Source organism: the organism of the source record quoted next, unplaced genomic scaffold (genome assembly GCF_019419815.1).
Source record: "Pyrus x bretschneideri cultivar Hongxiangsu unplaced genomic scaffold, Pyrus_bretschneideri_v1 Contig14, whole genome shotgun sequence".
In the NCBI taxonomy this organism is placed as follows: Eukaryota; Viridiplantae; Streptophyta; class Magnoliopsida; order Rosales; family Rosaceae; genus Pyrus; species Pyrus x bretschneideri.
In genome coordinates this window covers 2,483,594-2,503,017 of record NW_025999435.1, presented here as the reverse complement: position 1 = coordinate 2,503,017, position 19,424 = coordinate 2,483,594, and the positions used below count along the sequence as shown (strand labels likewise).

Sequence of the window (19,424 nt, the reverse complement as noted above, 5' to 3'; positions counted from 1 at the left end):
TAGAATAAAATTGTAGACAAAGAGAACGAGCTCAAGAAGTGGAATTATTAAAATTTACTGTTTTAATATTGTAGTATTATCATTGCTTCTTAAATCTCAACTGGGGGAGCCCCAAGTGATTCAAACAGTGTATTGCAAAATAGATAAGGCCAGCTAGGGTGACCCCATTTGATGCATTAAATCAAAGAGTACATTAGAATTGGTCCTTTGTGACAGCTCTCTCTCAACGACTCGCACTTCCTATAAAACACAATATACCATGCATCTACCAAGTCATCACTCCAAACCTAAACAGCTCAAGGCTTCTCTGGCCTTCAGCATATTTTCTCTCTTCATTTCCCCATTTTCCCGAGAAAATTTGTGAAACTAACCACATTGACCAGAGGTGGTAAGAAAATTGTAGCAACACCCATGAGGAGTGTGGGCGGCGGCCCCTCTTGGGGTCGGCTTTGGCCTCAAATGGCAGTGGCTTTAGCTGCCACACTGGTGGTGATTTCAAGCAATGTGGATTTAGTAGAAGCAAGTGCTTATCCCTACTCTTCACCACCACCACCACCACCTTACGTTTACAGCTCACCACCACCACCACCATATGTCTACAAGTCTCCACCACCACCATCACCTTCACCGCCACCGCCTTATGTCTACAAGTCTCCGCCACCTCCATCACCATCACCACCACCGCCTTATGTCTACAAGTCTCCACCACCACCTTCTCCCTCTCCTCCACCACCATATGAGTACAAGTCTCCACCACCACCATCACCGTCTCCACCACCACCATATGAGTACAAGTCTCCACCACCACCATCACTGTCTCCCCCACCACCGTATGAGTACAAATCACCACCTCCTCCATCACCCTCCCCACCACCACCATATGTTTACAAGTCTCCACCACCACCTTCTCCCTCACCACTACCACCATATTACTACAAGTCTCCACCGCCACCTTCTCCCTCTCCACCTCCTCCTTACTACTACAAGTCTCCACCACCCCCAGAGTACTCCCCACCACCACCATACTACTACAAATCCCCACCACCTCCTTCTCCTTCACCTCCTCCCCCTTACTACTACAAATCGCCACCCCCACCATCACCAAAACCACCAACCCCGTACTACTACAAGTCTCCGCCACCCCCAGAATACTCCCCACCACCACCATACTACTACAAATCCCCACCACCTCCTTCTCCTTCACCTCCTCCACCTTACTACCATAAATCCCCACCCCCACCATCACCAAAACCACCAACCCCATACTACTACAAGTCTCCACCACCACCACCACCACCTTCACCCAAACCACCAACTCCATACTATTACAAATCACCACCACCACCATCCCCAAAACCCCCAACCCCATACTATTACAAGTCTCCTCCTCCACCCTCACTGTATCCTCCTCCTCCTTACTACTACAAGTCTCCACCACCACCAACCCCTTACTACTACACTTCTCCGCCACCACCAGTTCCTTACTATCCGAAGCCGCCATTGGTGAAGGTTGTCGGAAGGGTCTACTGCTACAGATGCTATGACTGGAAGAATCCATCGAAGTCACACGACAAGAAGCACTCCACAGGTACTTTTCTCAAAATTCATTTTCTCAAAATTTATTTAAATATTGGCTTTAATCTTTCGTATCATATCTTTGTTTATTTTCCAAATCTTGGTCCTTGATGTTTTACAACTCTGCTGGTCCCAATGAGTTATTTGGGTAGTATACTGTATATGTGATCCTTCCAATCGGATGGTTCACTTTTGATAAATAGAGGCATATAATAATATAGTCACACATGTTGCGGTTTAATCTTTCCTTGAGATGAAGGAAAAAAAATAGTGATCCCGTTTTATTTTATTTTATTTCTTTGAGTTATAAAAATTAATTTACGTAATATTTGCTAAAAGTATGGAAACACCATGGTTTCAAATTAATGTCGTAAATATTAATCAACAGTGCTTAATTTGTCCCATTTTAATTTACTAAAGAAAATGTAACGTGCTACAAATAATATATAAGAACAACTCCGTGTTTTCGCTACCCAACAGGTCGTGTCCAAAGTCTGCATAGTCCTTTTCAACTCAGGGATTTGGTATATATTGAAATGCATCACACCTAGTTAGTGGAACATGACTAATCATTTGATTAATTAACTAATTAGTATATAATTTTTTGTTGTTATTGTTGTCGGAAAACGAGTGCTGTATCTCATAAAGAGAAAGTTCCAATACCTTTTATTATTTGTGCACCGCAGGCTCCGTTGTTGTGGTAACTTGCTGGAATGGCAAGAAGGAAATCAAGGCCTACGGTAAAACTAAGAACAATGGGAAATTCAGCGTAGTTATCCCTGGCTTTGAGTATGGCAAATATGGAGCCAAGGCTTGCACGGCTAAGCTCTACGCAGCACCAAAGGGTTCGAAATGCAACGTTCCCACTAAGCTAAACGGGGGCAACAAGGGTGCCAAACTCAAAGTGAAATCCAAGACTAAATATGAAGTTGTGCTCAAGGCTGACAAATTTGCTTATGCTTCCAAGACTCCGTACGAGGAGTGTGAAAAGTCCAAGCCCCAATATCCTCCTCCTTACGTTTACAAGTCACCGCCACCACCTACGCCTACTTACGTCTACAAGTCACCACCTCCACCGCCACCCAAGTACTACTACAAGTCACCACCGCCACCCAAGTACTACTACAAGTCACCACCACCTCCGGCATACGTTTACAAGTCACCACCACCACCATCACCCAAGCCGCCAACCCCATATTACTACAAGTCTCCTCCACCACCATCACCCAAGCCGCCAACCCCATACTACTACAAGTCTCCTCCTCCCCCATCACCCAAGCCACCAACCCCATATTACTACAAATCCCCACCACCACCATCGCCCAAACCACCAACTCCATACTACTACAAATCCCCACCACCACCAACGCCCAAGCCACCAACCCCATACTACTACAAATCTCCTCCTCCGCCATCACCCAAGCCACCAACCCCATACTACTACACATCCCCACCACCACCATCGCCCAAACCACCAACTCCATACTACTATAAATCTCCTCCTCCCCCATCACCCAAGCCACCAACCCCATACTACTACAAATCTCCACCACCACCATCACCAAAACCACCAACGCCATACTACTACAAGTCTCCTCCGCCACCATCACCCAAGCCACCAACTCCATACTACTACAAGTCTCCTCCTCCACCATCACCTAAGCCACCAACTCCTACTCCATACTACTACAAGTCTCCTCCTCCACCATCACCCGAGCCACCTACTCCATACTACTACAAATCCCCACCGCCACCATCGCCAAAACCTCCAACCCCATACTACTACAAGTCTCCTCCCCCACCATCTCCAAAACCACCAGCACCATACTACTACTACAAATCCCCACCACCCCCATCCCCAAAACACCACCCCTACCACACAGTCCCTCACCACGATCAATCACCCCCACCCACCACAATCCACCGACATACTACTACAAGTCTCCTCCACCACCGTCTCCTTCTCCCACCTCGTACTACTAACCAATCACCACCACACCACACCTTCTCCTCACACCATACTACTACAAGTCTCCTCCACCACCGTCTCCTTCTCCCCCACCCCCTTATTACTACAAGTCTCCACCACCCCCAAATACCCCCCACCACCACCATAATATTACAAATCCCACCTCCTCCTTCTTTTTCACCTCCTCCACCTTACTACTACAAATCACCACCACCACCATCACCTTCACCTCCACCCCCTTACTATTACAAGTCTCCCCCACCACCTTCACCTTCTCCCCTCCTCCATACTACTACAAGTCCCCTCCTCCACCCTCACCGTCTCCCCCACCACCCTACTACTACAAATCTCCACCTCCACCATCACCCTCCCATCCTCCCCCTTACATCTACAAATCTCCACCACCCCCAGAATACTCACCACCACCACCATACTACTACAAATCTCCACCTCCACCATCACCTTCTCCTCCTCCCCCTTACATTTACAAATCTCCACCACCCCCAGAATACTCACCACCACCACCATACTACTACAAATCTCCACCTCCACCATCACCGTCTCCTCCTTCCCCTTACATCTACAAATCTCCACCACCTCCAGAATACTCACCACCACCACCATACTACTACAAATCCCCGCCACCTCCTTCTTCTTCACCTCCTCCACCTTACTACTACAAATCACCACCACCACCTTCACCCTCCCCTCCTCCCCCTTACATCTACAAGTCTCCACCACCACCTTCTTCATCTCCACCACCACCATACAAATACAACTCCCCACCACCACCTTCCTCATCTCCTCCACCGCCATACAAATACAACTCTCCACCACCACCTTCCTCATCTCCTCCTCCACCATACAAATACAATTCCCCACCCCCACCTTCCCCATCACCTCCTCCACCATACAAATACAACTCCCCACCACCACCATCACCCTCTCCTCCTCCACCTTACATCTACAAGTCCCCTCCACCTCCGGTAGAAACACCACCGCCGGTTTACATTTATGGATCTCCCCCACCTCCAATTCATTATTAAGCAGATATAAATCATGTAAGTCAAAAGGTTCATTGCTTTTTTTTTCTTGGCATCAATCGCATTTCCAATTATTACCAAATTAAGGAACTAATCTTATTTCTGGGTTATTCCAAATATTGCAGGTTTTAATTTATACAGTGAAATAAATGAAGGCTCCATTAGTGGAAAGTTGAGACATCAAGCTTTCAATCCAAGTCCATTCAATAAGGGTCTGTCAGAAAATTCATCGAGCTACAACATTAGTGATTCAACCCATAATTTATCTACTTCTTTGGTAGCCATCTTGCACATGCTGCTACTATATTATCCATGTCGGGAAAGCAAGTTTTGGAGAAAAATAAGCAAATATTAATTGGAAGTTTAATTTATAATCAGCATCAGGGGCTTGGAATTGGCTTGGTTGTCACAGTTTCATTTTTCAATTCTCCCTCTTGGGGTCTTATTTATGAATGTATAGCGAGTGCCGTGGCCTTTTGATTGTATAATTGGCTTCTTAGCAATAAAAGAAGACTCTTACGTCTACTTTCTCTTTTTGTTTCCCTTGCATGGACTATGGTATGTAGAAAAACTTGAAATGTTCTTTTTTTTTTTCGTTCATCACTCCCTCAACTTGTCATGAACACAAGGAATAAAACCTTCCATTTCCAACTGCGAACAGAGAAAAAGATACTGATGACACATAATTCCATTGTTTCCTCAATCCCTAGTAAGGAGACATTCCAGAAATGCCAAACAAATGGAGGATCAAAAGTGCCAACAAATCAGAGGTTGCTCTATTGCCAAAAGCGACGGATATATGTATAGACTGTAGTGGCCTGTCAGGCTTTTTGGTTAGTGCTGCTGCTTATGCAGACTTCTGGTCCTCCGAGCCTGATGGTATTGGATACCAGGCTGCAGCCAGTGCCAGGTTTGAAAGTTGCACGAGATCAATGATATCTGCGAGAGTCGGTAGTAGTGGGATTGTGGGATCCACACGACTCGTCGATTACCTGGAAGCAGCCTTGCCAACAACTATTATTCCAAGCTCCATTACTTCAACTTGGGCTGCCACTCCTATATAAACAAATAAACACACATTGCACACACACACACACATATATATATATAGAAGACAATGAGGTTGTAACCCGTGGCCCATGCATGTTGTTCCATCTCTAAAGAAATCCGTGAGTTATATATTGCCCCCGATCCATCTAAGTTGCACAAAATTATTAGGTTTTAGGTGTTAACATTTATTTAGTATTACATAATTGTTTTCTGCTAATAAAAAATGTGTATGCCGTTTTCCTTCATAACTTAAATAGTAGCTAGAAGGATTTGGTAAACAGGAACATAAAAAGATACTGAAAGGATTTGGGAAAATGACGGAATCTATGTCATGAGCTTCTTCTAGGGGAGGAAGAGCTAGTGGCGGGTTAAGAATTTTTCTTTGGGTGGGCGAAGTGTAAACGTTTACAAGTAGTTTTTTTTTTTTTTTTTTTTTTTTTATCAAAAGCTTACAAGTTATTTTAGATAACAAAAATTCTTTAAACTACCAAAAAAAGACCTTTTGGGATGGTAAAAACGCGTCGCAAAATCTGCCAAAAGTGTCGCAATAGGCCTTTTATGACGGCAAATAACGCGTTGCAATAACCATGCGTCGTAAATGTTGGTCGATTATATGCGATGCGAGCGCGTTGCAAATACTATTTACTACGAGCTTATGACGGCAAGTAACACGTCGCAAATAATTGTCACCAAGTTTTAAAAAAAATATTGGGCGTCAAATTGGACGCCAATGACATTATTTTTAATAGCTTCAACAAAAAAATTTCATGTGAGATTGCACTACAAGTTCCAAACAAAAGTGAAATTCAAATCAATGTTACAATTCATAATTTACAAAATGAAAAACCCTTATTTGGAATCTTTGAGATTGTAATGTATTTCATTTGGAGTAATTAAATATATATACATGATTAGACATTTATATAGTCTATAATACTACATCAGACCAGTGCTTCTCTGTCGGACCTAGCAAGATATCCCCTTGAGTGTTTTTCCTTCTAAACTTTACGCGTCTCCTCTTCATCTTCCAGTCTCTGTAGTTGACAAGAATTTACTGCCACAAAAATGATATCAATAATGACAAAGGAACAAAAGTGACTTGCAGACCACTGATACAACTATAACAAACGGCACAACGCCAACATTTGTATAGTTACTTTCATAAGAACAATTTCAGTACCACTGATACAACGATAACTGAGCTTATAACCAGATGTGATATCAAGAAATGGAACTCAACCTAGAAATTTTATGCATTATTTGTTATAGTGGAATTTTGATGCAACTCATCCCAGCAACATCTGATTTCACTCGACCTTAGCAGTAGCTTTTACCCAACCAAGCCAATTTCCAAGGAAATAGGAACAAAATAAGGGGAAAAACACAAGAAACAAAGATGGAGGGGAATAGTAAGACACCAATTTATAACATAGATCGGCCTTTTATACAGACCAAGTTATTACAGCAAAACAACACGAAATTAGCTACATTTCTTAAAGATAAATAGTGGAGTAATTCTTAATGTAATAATAGAATTAATGGTCTAACATACAAATATTTAAACCATATCCAGACCAAATCAAACAGCGTTTACTGGATTCTACTCGGACAACTCACTTCAAAAGGTGGTGGCCATGTAAGAGCAACCATATAAGCTCTATAACAAACTAGCCAAGAACATAAGATTTAACTAACTAAATCACAATCATCACTCCAAATATTATGTATATGCAAATACTGAAGTAATATCTGCAACACATACCAGCAAAACTGTTTGCCGAAGTCTTTCCCGTGTGTTCTGTCATAATAGTCCTTCATAATTTGTTGTATGATCTCCCTATCCCACACATGGTGAAGATTGGATTTGTTTCTGTACCAACGCAAGGCTATCGTGTTTCCTCCCTCATCTGTCCTGAGCCCGACAAGCATCGGCAGCAACACACATGTTCTTTACGGCATTGATCAAAGGAAAGAATAGTGCTAGACACCATATCATAACTATGTTCAACAAATTAGGATTAAGAGCCATTAGAGAAATCTACACACAACCTTCTCCTCTCTGCAAAACTCAATGCTCTCCAAGTTATAGGTAATTGGAACAATAAGAGCGTATTTTTGTGAGAGCAGGGGCTTGTGGTTTTTATACTACAAAATCTGGATTACCCTATAATAATCCTATAAGGAATACAAGACCAAATCCTTGTACAAGTATGAGTTCTATTCTCAAGCCAACAATAGAGTTTCAATCCAAACCAAAGTTGAATTAACTCTTATAAACACATTAAGACCTCTTTATACCAATCTAAAACAACAATGATTATTACTAAACTGTGAGAATCACACTCATACTCTAACAGGCCATTCTAACAAAATGAACTCAATTAACCCAACAAAGTTATTAATCAGAAATATTAAAAGATACAGAGCAAATTAATGCATGGCATTTATGTATGCAAGGAATACATAATCGTTTCTTCTTACACTCTTTGCGGCGAACTTGAGCAATTTCATTAACTAATGACATAAACATAGATTTTATATAACAGTCACAACAAATGACAACATAAACATAGAATACCAGTTCTGTATGCATACTAGATCAATTACATTATAAATCACAACATTGACAACAAATGACATAAACATAGAATTTACAAATTACTTACTTTCTTGGACTGCTTATTTACTTTTCTTTCTTCCTGCTTCGTATGATCCTTTATGGCCCCAAGAAAATAACCTACTCTCTTTCTTCTTCGCAAACCTTTCTCTGTATCGATGTCATTAGAATGCCCCACTTCATCTTCGACCTTTAAACTACACCCCATTCTCACTTTTCTTAGAGGTCCGCTTTCCATATTCTCCTCCGTCTTGCTCTGATTTCGACTCATCATTCACCATTCCTTTCCAATTAGTTCTTCCCATTTCCTCTACAAATCTCACATTTTTCTGACCAATCCGTGCTTCTTCACAAAAGCACCACCATTGTCTCTGCATTCATCAATGCTTTCTTCCTGATCTTTCCCCAATTAATCCACCCCCAAATCTCTGCTTCTCTTGCTAATTGAGTCACTGGTGCCATTAAAGAATAAATAAACAAAACCAAGCGAGCAAACTTCTTTGACTAGCTCTAATTAAAAAAATAAAATAAAATGGTCCAACAATAATAGCAATTAGTGATGAAATTGAACATAGAAAAGACCAAAAAAAAAAAAAAAAAAAACCCTAAACAATGGGAGAACCAATGGAGAATAGATAAGACTGGAATAAAAACAAATTATAAGATAATTTCTCAAATAATCTTACCAAATGAGAAGGGATGAGGTTGAATTCGAATTTCTAGCAGCAAAAAGAAAAAACTGAGAGATGACAAAAAATATTAGGGTTAGGGAAATGGAAGATTTGAGAGAGGAAGAAGAAACATAAATCCTTACTTGGTTCAATTGTGTCTCAGGATCAGTGGTTGCGGCAAGAGTGACAAAGAAAGATCTATGCTTTGAAGACAGGGAGATAGGTGGCAAACAAGAAAGAGAGAGGCAAAGAGCGAGAGGGAGATGAGAGCGTGCAGTTATGTTTTTTTTTTCCTTTTACTTATCCACAACAGAGCGCCAAAGGTTTTCGCGCAGAAAATAATGAAATTTAATAGTTATTGCGAGGGCCGCATCACACGTCGTAAAAAAAGTGTCGCAATTACCATATTTTCTTGTACATTCTTGAAATTAAAAACAACATTTCATGTACACAATTGCAACTTTTATACTAACATTTCATTTTTAGTTTTCTCTTGTAGAATTGTGTTTTTATTTTTACAATTATAAGTATTATTTTTATTATAAGTGATAGTCATTATTAATTAACAATAAAAGAATGAGTGAATCTGCAAAAGTTGAAGAGAAATGTCATAATCACTACAATATTGCAGGTATTATAGTTGTCAAACAGTGTGCTTAATCATATATTTAGGATAAGTATGATAAAGATTTTATCAAAAAAAAAAAAAACGATAAGTATGATCATTATATTATATATACCTAGGTTCATAAAAGGAAAAAACAAATAAAACATCAAACAAAACGAATAAAAATCAAGATAAGAGAAATGCTAAGAAGAGTCTTTCAAGGTGAGACGCTCTTTCAACTAATAGTTTAATATTAACTCTAATGCTAAAATTATAAAATATTGTACTAAAACAATGAAGTGGCGAATCCATAAAGAGTCTAATTTTGCGAGAGTCTTTCAGATTTCTCAAAAATCAATTCGAGATGCTTGGGTTGATATGACATGTGGGCCATAAAGGTAAAAGGATTTGTTCTATTTAAATAAAACGAGATTGTCCACTTTAAGTGCTGAACTAAGGTCATCTCCAACCGAAGGGTTTAAAGGGCCAAAAATAACCTAAACACCGTCTCTAAACGAGGGCTAGGCCAGTGGGCTCGTGGGTCCCATGGAATCTGAAAGGGCCAACCAGCTGGCCCAATCCAACCAGCCAGCCAATCCCGGGTTGGGTCATAAATTCTAGCATTCCTGTCGGATATAACCGACAAGAATTCTAGGCGAAATTTCAAATGCAACAGCTAACTGACGTCAACTAGCCGTTATTTTTTTTTTTTTTACAGTTTTATTTTATTTTATTTTTTTACACAATTTTTTTCCTATAACTTCTTTTTTTTTTTTCTATAACTTCCTATAACTTCTATTTTACAAAATTTGTTTTATATTTTTTCTAAATTATTTTTTTTTTCCCATAACTTCTATGTTTCATATTTTTTTTAAATTCTATTTTTTTTCCTATAACTTCTATTTTACAAAATTTGTTTTATATTTTTTCTAAATTATTTTTTTTTTCCCATAACTTCTATGTTTCATATTTTTTAAAATTCTATTTTTTTTTCTATAACTTCTATTTTACAAAATTTGTTTCATATATTTTTAAAATTCTATTTTTTTCCTATAACTTCTTAAGCCATTATACAACATTAAATTAAATTAAGTAACATGAAACAACATTAAATAACATTAACCAGCCTAAAAATTATACAACATAAAACTTAAACGCCTACTCCATGCTATTTTTGGCCTAAAGATGTACACCAAGATCTTGTTGTAGGTACTTGTTTGTGGGAGGGGAACGTATCATTCTATAGCGCCTCATGTACTCATTTATAGAGATATTACCAGTTCTTGGATTGAAAGGCAAATTAGGCCCATCATATATTTTTGCACGAGCCTTTTTGAGTCATCATCGAACTCTCCATCAAAATACCCATCTCGCTCATCCTCCACTATCATATTGTGTAATATGCTGCAAGACATCATGATGGAGTCCAAATTTTCTCGACTCTATCCTCTTGTCGGTTCACTGATGATCTTCCACCGTGCTTGTAGAATACCGAAAGCTTTCTCAACATCTTTTCGGTATGCCTCTTGGTGTAAGGTAAACAACTTTTCTGCGTCATTCCTAAGGTTTGGGATTGCTTGGACAAGTGTCACCCACTTTGGGTAGATGTCATTTGCCAAGTAATACCTTATATTGTATTAATGGTCGTTGATGTAGTAGTCAAGTTGAGGTGCTTTACCTTCCGTCAGGCGATTGAAGAGAGGTGAACGCCCAAGAACTGTAATGTCATTTTGGGATCCAAAGACTCCAAAGAAAGCATGCCAGATCCATGTGTCATATGAGGCAACCGCCTCTAACACAACAGTTGGCTTTCTTGACCTTTCGCAGAAGCCTCTTTGCCATTCGGTGGGACAATTCTTCCAATCCCAATGCATGCAATCTAATGGCCCTATCATGCTCGGAAACCCACGGTCTTCAGCTTTGTGAAGGAGTCGATTCAGATCTTCTTGATTTGGCTCGCGGAGGTACTAGTCTTTGTAAACCTGAATAATAATGTCACAGAATTGTTCAAGAGTATCAAGGCATGTAGACTTAGACATACCATAGGTTTCATCCATCGAATTAGTTGGGGAGCTATAAGCCATCATTCAGAGTGCAACAGTAACCTTCTGATGAGGTGAAAAACCAAGGCGGCCTGTTCTGTCCCGTTTTTGTCGAAAGTATGGATTGACCTGCTGGACATCAAGAAGTAAACACTCGAAGACATGACGCCTCATCCGGAAGCGAAGTCTGAAATCCTCTTCTGTGTACACCGAGTTGGGGTTGAAGTAGTTGTTCATTAGATTAGCATGTGTCATCACTCTGTTTCGTGGTTTGTAAGAGCGACCAGCAACAGAGCCACCCTATTGAGGTTGTTCCTCAGTTGGCTAACACACCATGGCTGTTACTCTGTTTTGTTTGTTGCACCTTACTTGAACTTGTTCATCAGACTCCTCATCTTCTCGTCTCATTTGCACCCATTTTTCTTCTAATTTGGAATTGGATGATGACCCCCAGTTGGAATCCGAAGAGGATCCAAAGTTGGAATTCATTGCAAACTTGAATTGAAAGAGATTGAATTCAAATAGATTGAATTAAAGCTGTGTGAATTATAGCCCAATATCCACCCTATTTATAGCAAAAAAAATTCAAATCCAACGGCTAGCTGATGCCACTTAGTCGTTGGATTTAAATTTAAGTTGTAGTTTTTAAATAATAAATTATATTTGGCCCTATGGTCCTTTGGCTTTCGGTTGGAGACGGTTTTTTGTGACAGGGCTAAAATGAGCCCTACGGCCCTTTGGCCATCGGTTAGAGATGGAGGCAAATATGGTCATGTACTGTTTCTTGGATGGCTAAAGGGTTAAAACAATCCCTCTGGCCAACCTTCGGTTGAAGATGGCCTAAATGACTTCCTTTGGGTCTAAGATTTGTTTTAAAAAAGGCTTTTTAGCCAAAATAGTCTCTGAGATTTGCATAACACATCATTTTTATCCCTAATATTGAAAATAAAAATAAATGGTCCATGAGATTGTCCACCATCCATTATTTTGGTCATTCCGTTAAAAACTCCGTTAAGTGTCCCAGAGCGCTTGATCGGAAGTTTGGGCAATTTTCAAAGCCTCGTAACTCAATCGTTTCTAAACCAAATTCGATCCATAATATATCAAAATGAAGATAGGAAAGTGTAGAACAAGATTATACCTATTTGGAAACCCAATGGTTGCTGGAGATTGCCGGAAAATAGCCTGAAAGGTGACTGGTCCGCGGGAACTCGCCAGAAACTGGGTAAACTTTAAACGTTCATAACTTCTTCAATACTCAACGAAATCGAGTGATTCAAAAACAAAAATCATTCTTCTCAATGAGACAAAGAGAATGGTACCTTTGTTGACAGCTAAATCACCATGTTTTGGACGAAAAATGACTCGAAAGTGGCTAACTCGAAACCAAGACAGCCAATTTCGAGTCATTTGCCGGCCAAACCACAGCGATTTAGCCGTCTAAAAAGGTATCATTCTCTTTTTCTCATCAATAAGTATGATTTTCATTTTTGAATCACTCGATTTCATTGAGTATTGAAGAAGTTATTAACGCTTAAATTTTACTCAGTTTTTGACGAGTTTTCTAGTTTTGCTGCAGGCCAGTCACCTTTCAGGCTATTTTCTGGCAATCTCTGTCAACCATTGGGCTTCCAAATAGGTATAACCTTGTTCTACACTTTTCTATCTTTATTTTGATATATTATGGGTCGAATGTGGTTAAGAAACGATTGAGTTACGAAACTTTGAAAATTGCCCAAACTTTTGGCCAAGAGCTCAGGGACATTAACGGAGTTTTTAACAAAATGACCAAAATAATGGATGATGGACAATCTCAGGGACAATTTCTATTGATTTTCAATTTCAGAGACCATTTTGGCTAAAAAAACCTTTAAAAAGTTGCTTCTTCCTCCGCCTAACCTAGCAGCCAGTGCTGCTCTGCTTTTGCCCTTCCTCACAAGGCGACTTCAGCCACTCTGGATGGTAAAATGGGCTTCGCTGAAGGGATTTTACAGGTGGCAGGATGGGCAACTTCACCACCCTTGTCATAACGTGCGTCCGACCATGAGAAGAGTAGGTGAATTGAGATCAGTAATTACAGCTAGAAAGTCCACTCGTCACCACCTGCTCCATTCATTTGCATCACAATCTCATAAATCAAATGTTGCATTCCCCACCTTCATATTTTCCCTCATTTCGCAATTTCAAATGGCTTTTCGTACTTTGTTTTATCCAAATAGCATCTTTCATAGGTCAAGGTGGGATTGCATGTACTTTCTTAGTCGGCCAGCAGGGTGGGAGTTTAGCGTCTGGGCATCTAAGTGAGGCATAGGTTCTTTTTTTAATTTTAATTAAATTTACTATATAATATATAGATAAATGTCTTATATTTAAAAAATACACAATTGTATTGATATACATAAATTGTAAAATAAAATGATATATAAATTATAAAGTATTAGAACATATTAAAAACATGAGAAACAAGCATATAATGAGTATTAATCCAAGTATTTAACAAGTCTCTTGTAATTTATTGAAAAATAAAATTTAAAATGAAAGTTATATATTTTCTATTTAAGTGAGAGCCACGATTTAGGCGGGTTCCCAAGCGGACGCTTAGGCAGGTCTAGGTGCCATTTCGTAATTTTCAAACGCTTAAGAATTATCGGGCGTTGGCCAGCCAGCTAGCGCTTGGATGCGCCAAACGGTGATTTTTAGAAGAGTGGATGTTGATAATTAACTTGATATCATTGGCACTCACTAACAATTAATTCATATTGAGCTCAAATTGTGTTACCGGAGACCTAATTGATTCAACTTTTAATGCTTAAGTCAGTAACTAATTTTTAGATCATAGTTACAAGTTCTTTTCTTGCATACATTGTTAGAGCAAAAGTCTTCTTTCCATGGAGAGGTTTGGATGACACTAAAGCTTTTAGTTCTTTGATTTGAATAATTCCGTGTATTTTTTTAAACAAGTTTGCATGCAATATATATATATATATATATATATATATATATATATAGGCCTTTTATGCAAAAGGATTTCCATTTTTGTTTTTTTCAAAAATTAGGGATTAGGTGTGGGGCCCAATCTATATCGAACTTCAACGATCTAAACCGTCTCTATTGTAAATCTTGATTCACAAATCATCCTTGCAAAAATTCAATTCAATCTGAAACTATTTTTCTATTTAATTATCAAGATAAAATTTCATTGTTTTTTATATAAAAAAAAATATTCGTTAACTTTTTTTTAAACCAATTAGATGTCTAAAATATTTTCGATTTGGCTAATACTTTGCAAGAGTAGGTGCAATTTGAAAAATAGACGGTTCAGATCGATAAAATACGATGTGGTGTGGGCTCCATAATTAATCCCTATTTTTATAAAAAAAATGAGTGGAGCCTGCATTGTTTAGCGTGCCATAGTTTACCTCGTTCTACGTGAGCTGCCTCATTTTTGCGTGCGTCAGGCCCGCCTAACAACCATGTTTTTTTTCAAAAAAATGCAATTTTTTTCGTAAAATATTTTTCCTGAGCATTAAGTTTAAGGAATTGGGAAGCAGCTTTACAGTTTATTAAGCAACAAATGTATATTTAGTAGAATATTTGAGCCGAAAACTAAAAAATAAGTGAAAAACATAGTAGTGAGGCCCAAAACATTGTCAAATGGGGTTTGACACTCAAGAATCTCAACGGAAAGTCTCACCTTAATTTTCAAAATTTCATAGTGAGGCGAAGATGAAAATAAATAGAATGAAATGTGATTTATGTACAAATTTGCAAAACCGACTAAAAGCCATGAGTTAATCCACGTTTTTGTAAAAAAATGCAAATTTTTTTCTCTCGAAATATTTTCCGTGAGCACTAATAAAATCTTGATAATATATTTGCAAGCAGGTTGACGATTTATTGAGCAACGAGTGTATATTTAGTAGAATATTTAAGCCAAAAAGTTTAAAAATAAGTGAACAATATTGAGACATTAAAATGTATGTTTAGTTTATATTTTTTAATTGTTTTTTTAACTCACTTGTAGGTGAGGCTTAAACAAAAAATAGCAAAATTTTGTTTTGTTAAACAGTCTTTCACCCTCTTTTAGTTGACAATGATGGTTCTATTAATATATAGCTTAGATGTAGTTAAAAGAAAAATTAAAAGAAGGCCAAAAAATAAAAAAATGATTCAAATTCCGTGGGTGGCAAAAAATCACGAATGACTTTATGGTAGCCAAAACGTCACGTGTGCCTTTCTGCCACCCCAGGAATTTGGATCAGTTTTGTACATTTTTGTTAATCTTTCTTTTATTTCTCTTACCACGACAACAAACTATCATATTCAAGTTCTTCAAAATATATTGTTCTGTGCATGGAGTCTGACTCGTTTTCTGAGCACTCGGCAGTTTGTCTCGTTCTGCATGCACGGAGCCCGCCTCGTCTTATGTGCTTGCATTCGTCTCATTCTGCATGTGGTGTGTCTACTTCAATTCGCATGCCAGAAGCCCCCCCTTCTTGTGTCTATGGCATTCGCGTCGTTTTGATTTGCATGGAGCTAGCCTCATTTTTCGTGCACGGGGCTGGCCTTGATTTGTGCAACGTATCTCGTCTCATTTTTCGTGCATTAAGCTAGCCTAGTTTTACGTGCCAGAGGCTCGACCTATTTTCAATGAGCAGAGCCTACCTTGTTTTACGTGTTATGATTTGCCTCGTTCTACATGCGCCGCCACATTTTGCATGTGTCGAGCCCTCCTAACACTCATGTTTTTTCACAAAAATGCAAAATTTCTTTATTTTCTCAAAATATTTTTCCTGAGTATTAAGTTAAACTTTTTAAGAATTTGGAAGCAATTTTACAATTTATTGAGCAACAAATATATATTTGGTAGAATATTTGAGCCGAAAACTAAAAAAAAAAAAAAAGTGAAAAACATAATAGTGAGGCCTAGAACATTTTCAAATGGGGTTCGACACTCAAGAGTCTCAACGGAAAGTCCCACCTTGATTTCCAAAACTTAACAATGAGGCGAAGGTGGAAATAAATAGATTGAATGATGATTTATGTAAGAATTTGCAAAACCAAGATTGTTGATACACGTTTTTTGCAAAAAAATTAAACTTTTTATTTTCTCGAAATTTTTTCCTTGAACACTAAGGAAATCTTTATAATGTATTTGGAAGCAGATTGACAATTTATTGAGCAACAAATTTATATTTAATAGAATATATAAGCCAAAAAGTTAAAAAATAAGTTAACAATATATAGATGTTCAAATGTATATTTAGTTTATATTCTTTAATTGTTTTTTAAATCACTTGTAGGTGAGGCTAAAACAAAAAATAGCAAAATTTTGTTTTGTTAAATAGTCTTTCACCCTTTTTTGGTTGATAAATAGGGTTTTATTAATATGTAGATTAGATTTAGATAAAAGAAAATTAACCAAAGGAAAAAAAAATGTTCAAATATCTTTAAATTTAGGTTTTAAATCATTGATCACAAGTGTTTAAATACGAATTATAATAGATTTTGTACAGAAAAGTGTATTTTGAAGATGGTAAGAGAAATAAAAGAAAAATGTACAAAAATGATTCAAATTCCGGAAGCGGCGCATGACTTTTTGCCACCCCATGAGTTTGGATCACTTTTGTACAATTTTGTTCATCTTTCCTTTATTTCTCTTACCACTACAATAAACTACCATATTAATGTTTTTCAAAATATATTTTTCTGTGCATGGAGCCTAACTCATTTTCTAAGCACCTGGGAGTTCGCCTCGTTCTACATTCACAGCCCGCCTCGTCTTGTGTGTCTAGGTTCGCCTCGTTCTGCATGTGAGATGTATGCATCATTTTGCATGCCAGAAGCCCACCCCCTTTTTAGTCCACGGAGCATGCATCGCTTTGGCAAGCATGGAGCCAGCCTTGTTTTCTGTTTGCGGAGTTCGTGTCATTTTGCATGCCATAAGCCCAACCGGTTTTCCATGAGCAGACCCCGCCTTGTTTCGCTTGCCATCGTTCACCTCGTTCTGCATGTGCCACCTCGTTTTTGCATGCGTCGAGCTCGCCTAACACTCATGTTTTTTTTACAAAAATGCAATTTTTTTTTATTTTCATAAAATATTTTTCCTAAGCATTAAGTTAAACTTGTTAAGGAATTTGGAAACAGTTTTACAGTTTATTGAGCAACAAATGTATATTTAGTAGAATATTTGAGTTGAAAGCTAAAAAAAAGGTGAAAGTCGTAGTAGTGAGGCCCAGAATATTGTCAAATGGGGTTCGACACTCAAGAACCTCAACGAAAGTCTCACCTTAATTTCCAAAACTTCACAGTGAGGCGAAGGTGAAAATAAATAGATTGAACTGTGATTTATGTACGAATTTGCAAAACAAACTAAAAGTCGTGAGTGTTAATCCACGTTTTTTGTAAAAAATGCAAATTTTTTATTTTCTCAAAATATTTTCCGTGAGCACTAAGGAAATCTTTATAATGCATTTGGAAGTGAATTGAGAATTTATTGAGCAACAAGCTTTCTGCCACCCAAGGAATTTGGATCATTTTTGTTCTTCCTTCTTTTATTTCTCTTACCACTACAACAAACTACCATGCAAAATATATTTTTCTGTGCATGGAGCAAGACTCATTTTTTTAGCACCCAAGAGTTCGTCTCATTTTACATGCGCGGCCCGCCTTGTCTTATGTGAGGTGTCCACATCGTTTTGCGTGCTAGAAGCCCATCCTTTTTTGCATCCACGGAACTCGCGTCGTTTTGGTGTGCATGGAGCCAACCTCGTTTTCCATGTACAGAGCTTGCCTCATTTTGCGTGCTATAAGCCCGACCAGTTTTCTGTGAGCGGAGCCTACCTTATTTTGCTTGCCATAGTTTGCCTCGTTCTGTGTGTGCCACCTCATTTTTTCGTGCATTGAGCCTGCTTAACACCTATGTTTTTTCCTCACAAAATGCAAATATTTTTTTTATTTTCGCAAAACATTTTTCATCAGCTTGAAGTTAAACTTGTTAAGGAATTTGGAAGCAGGTTTACAGTTTATTGAGCAATAACTGTATATTTAGTAGAATATTTGAGCCGAAAACTAAAAAAAAAAAGGTGAAAGTCGTAGTAGTGAGGCCCAGAATATTGTCAAATGAGGTTCGACACTCAAGAACCCCAACGAAAGTCTCACCTTAATTTCCAAAACTTCACAGTGAGGCGAAGGTGAAAATAAATAGATTAAAACGGTAATTTATGTACGAATTTGCAGAACCGACTAAAGGCCGTGAGTTTTAATTCACGTTTTTTGTAAAAAATGCAAATTTTTTATTTTCTCAAAATATTTTCCATAAGTACTAAGAAAATCTTTATAATGTATTTGGAAGTGGATTGACGATTTATTGAGCAACAAGCAGAAAGTCACATGTGACTTGGACTTTCTGCCACCCAGGAATTTGGATCATTTTTGTTAATCTTCCTTTTATTTCTCTTACCGCTACAACAAACTATCATATTCATGTTCTACAAACTACATTGTTCTATGTGTGGAGCTAGACTTGTTTTCTGAGCACCCAGGAGTTCGCCTCATTCTGCGTGCGTGGAGCCCGCCTCGTCTTGTATGCTTCGGTTTGCCTCCTTATGTATGTGTTGTGACAACCCGTCCTTAATTTTAAGTTTTTATTAATCTAAAAGCATGAATTTATGAAAATGCCCTAAAGGCAAGGACCTTGACTTCCATTGACCATCGTCTAGAGAAACGTAGAACTTATTCTTTTAGCGTACCCTCGTAGTACTCGTTGGTACGAACGCATAGGCGAAAGCCATTTGTCAGTCCGGATTCTAATGGTATAGTTACAGATGTTTGAAATTGGTTATTTAAAG

At 38.3% G+C, this 19,424-nt stretch overlaps 1 protein-coding gene and 1 long non-coding RNA gene across 3 annotated transcripts; one reads left to right on the top strand and one right to left on the bottom strand.

The window, feature by feature from the left end:
* Positions 1 to 260: 260 nt before the first annotated feature.
* LOC103932085 (extensin-2) lies at positions 261 to 5,112 on the top strand. The gene is made up of 4 exons (XM_048580015.1): positions 261 to 1,588; positions 2,262 to 3,457; positions 3,577 to 4,605; positions 4,713 to 5,112. Exons 1-3 carry the CDS (start codon positions 412 to 414, stop codon positions 4,588 to 4,590), a joined length of 3,387 nt encoding a protein of 1,128 aa, XP_048435972.1. The 5' UTR covers positions 261 to 411; the 3' UTR covers positions 4,591 to 4,605; positions 4,713 to 5,112.
* Positions 5,113 to 6,424: 1,312 nt separating this feature from the next.
* On the bottom strand, positions 6,425 to 9,241 carry LOC103932061. Of its 2 annotated transcripts, none has more exons than XR_664914.3 (5): positions 9,069 to 9,241; positions 8,941 to 8,993; positions 8,304 to 8,706; positions 7,400 to 7,635; positions 6,425 to 6,691 (listed from the first exon to the last, which is right to left on the bottom strand). It is a non-coding gene; the product is annotated as an uncharacterized LOC103932061 (long non-coding RNA). The 2 variants fall into 2 exon arrangements; XR_007256627.1 differs by having other exon boundaries at positions 7,400 to 7,549.
* Positions 9,242 to 19,424: the final 10,183 nt, after the last annotated feature.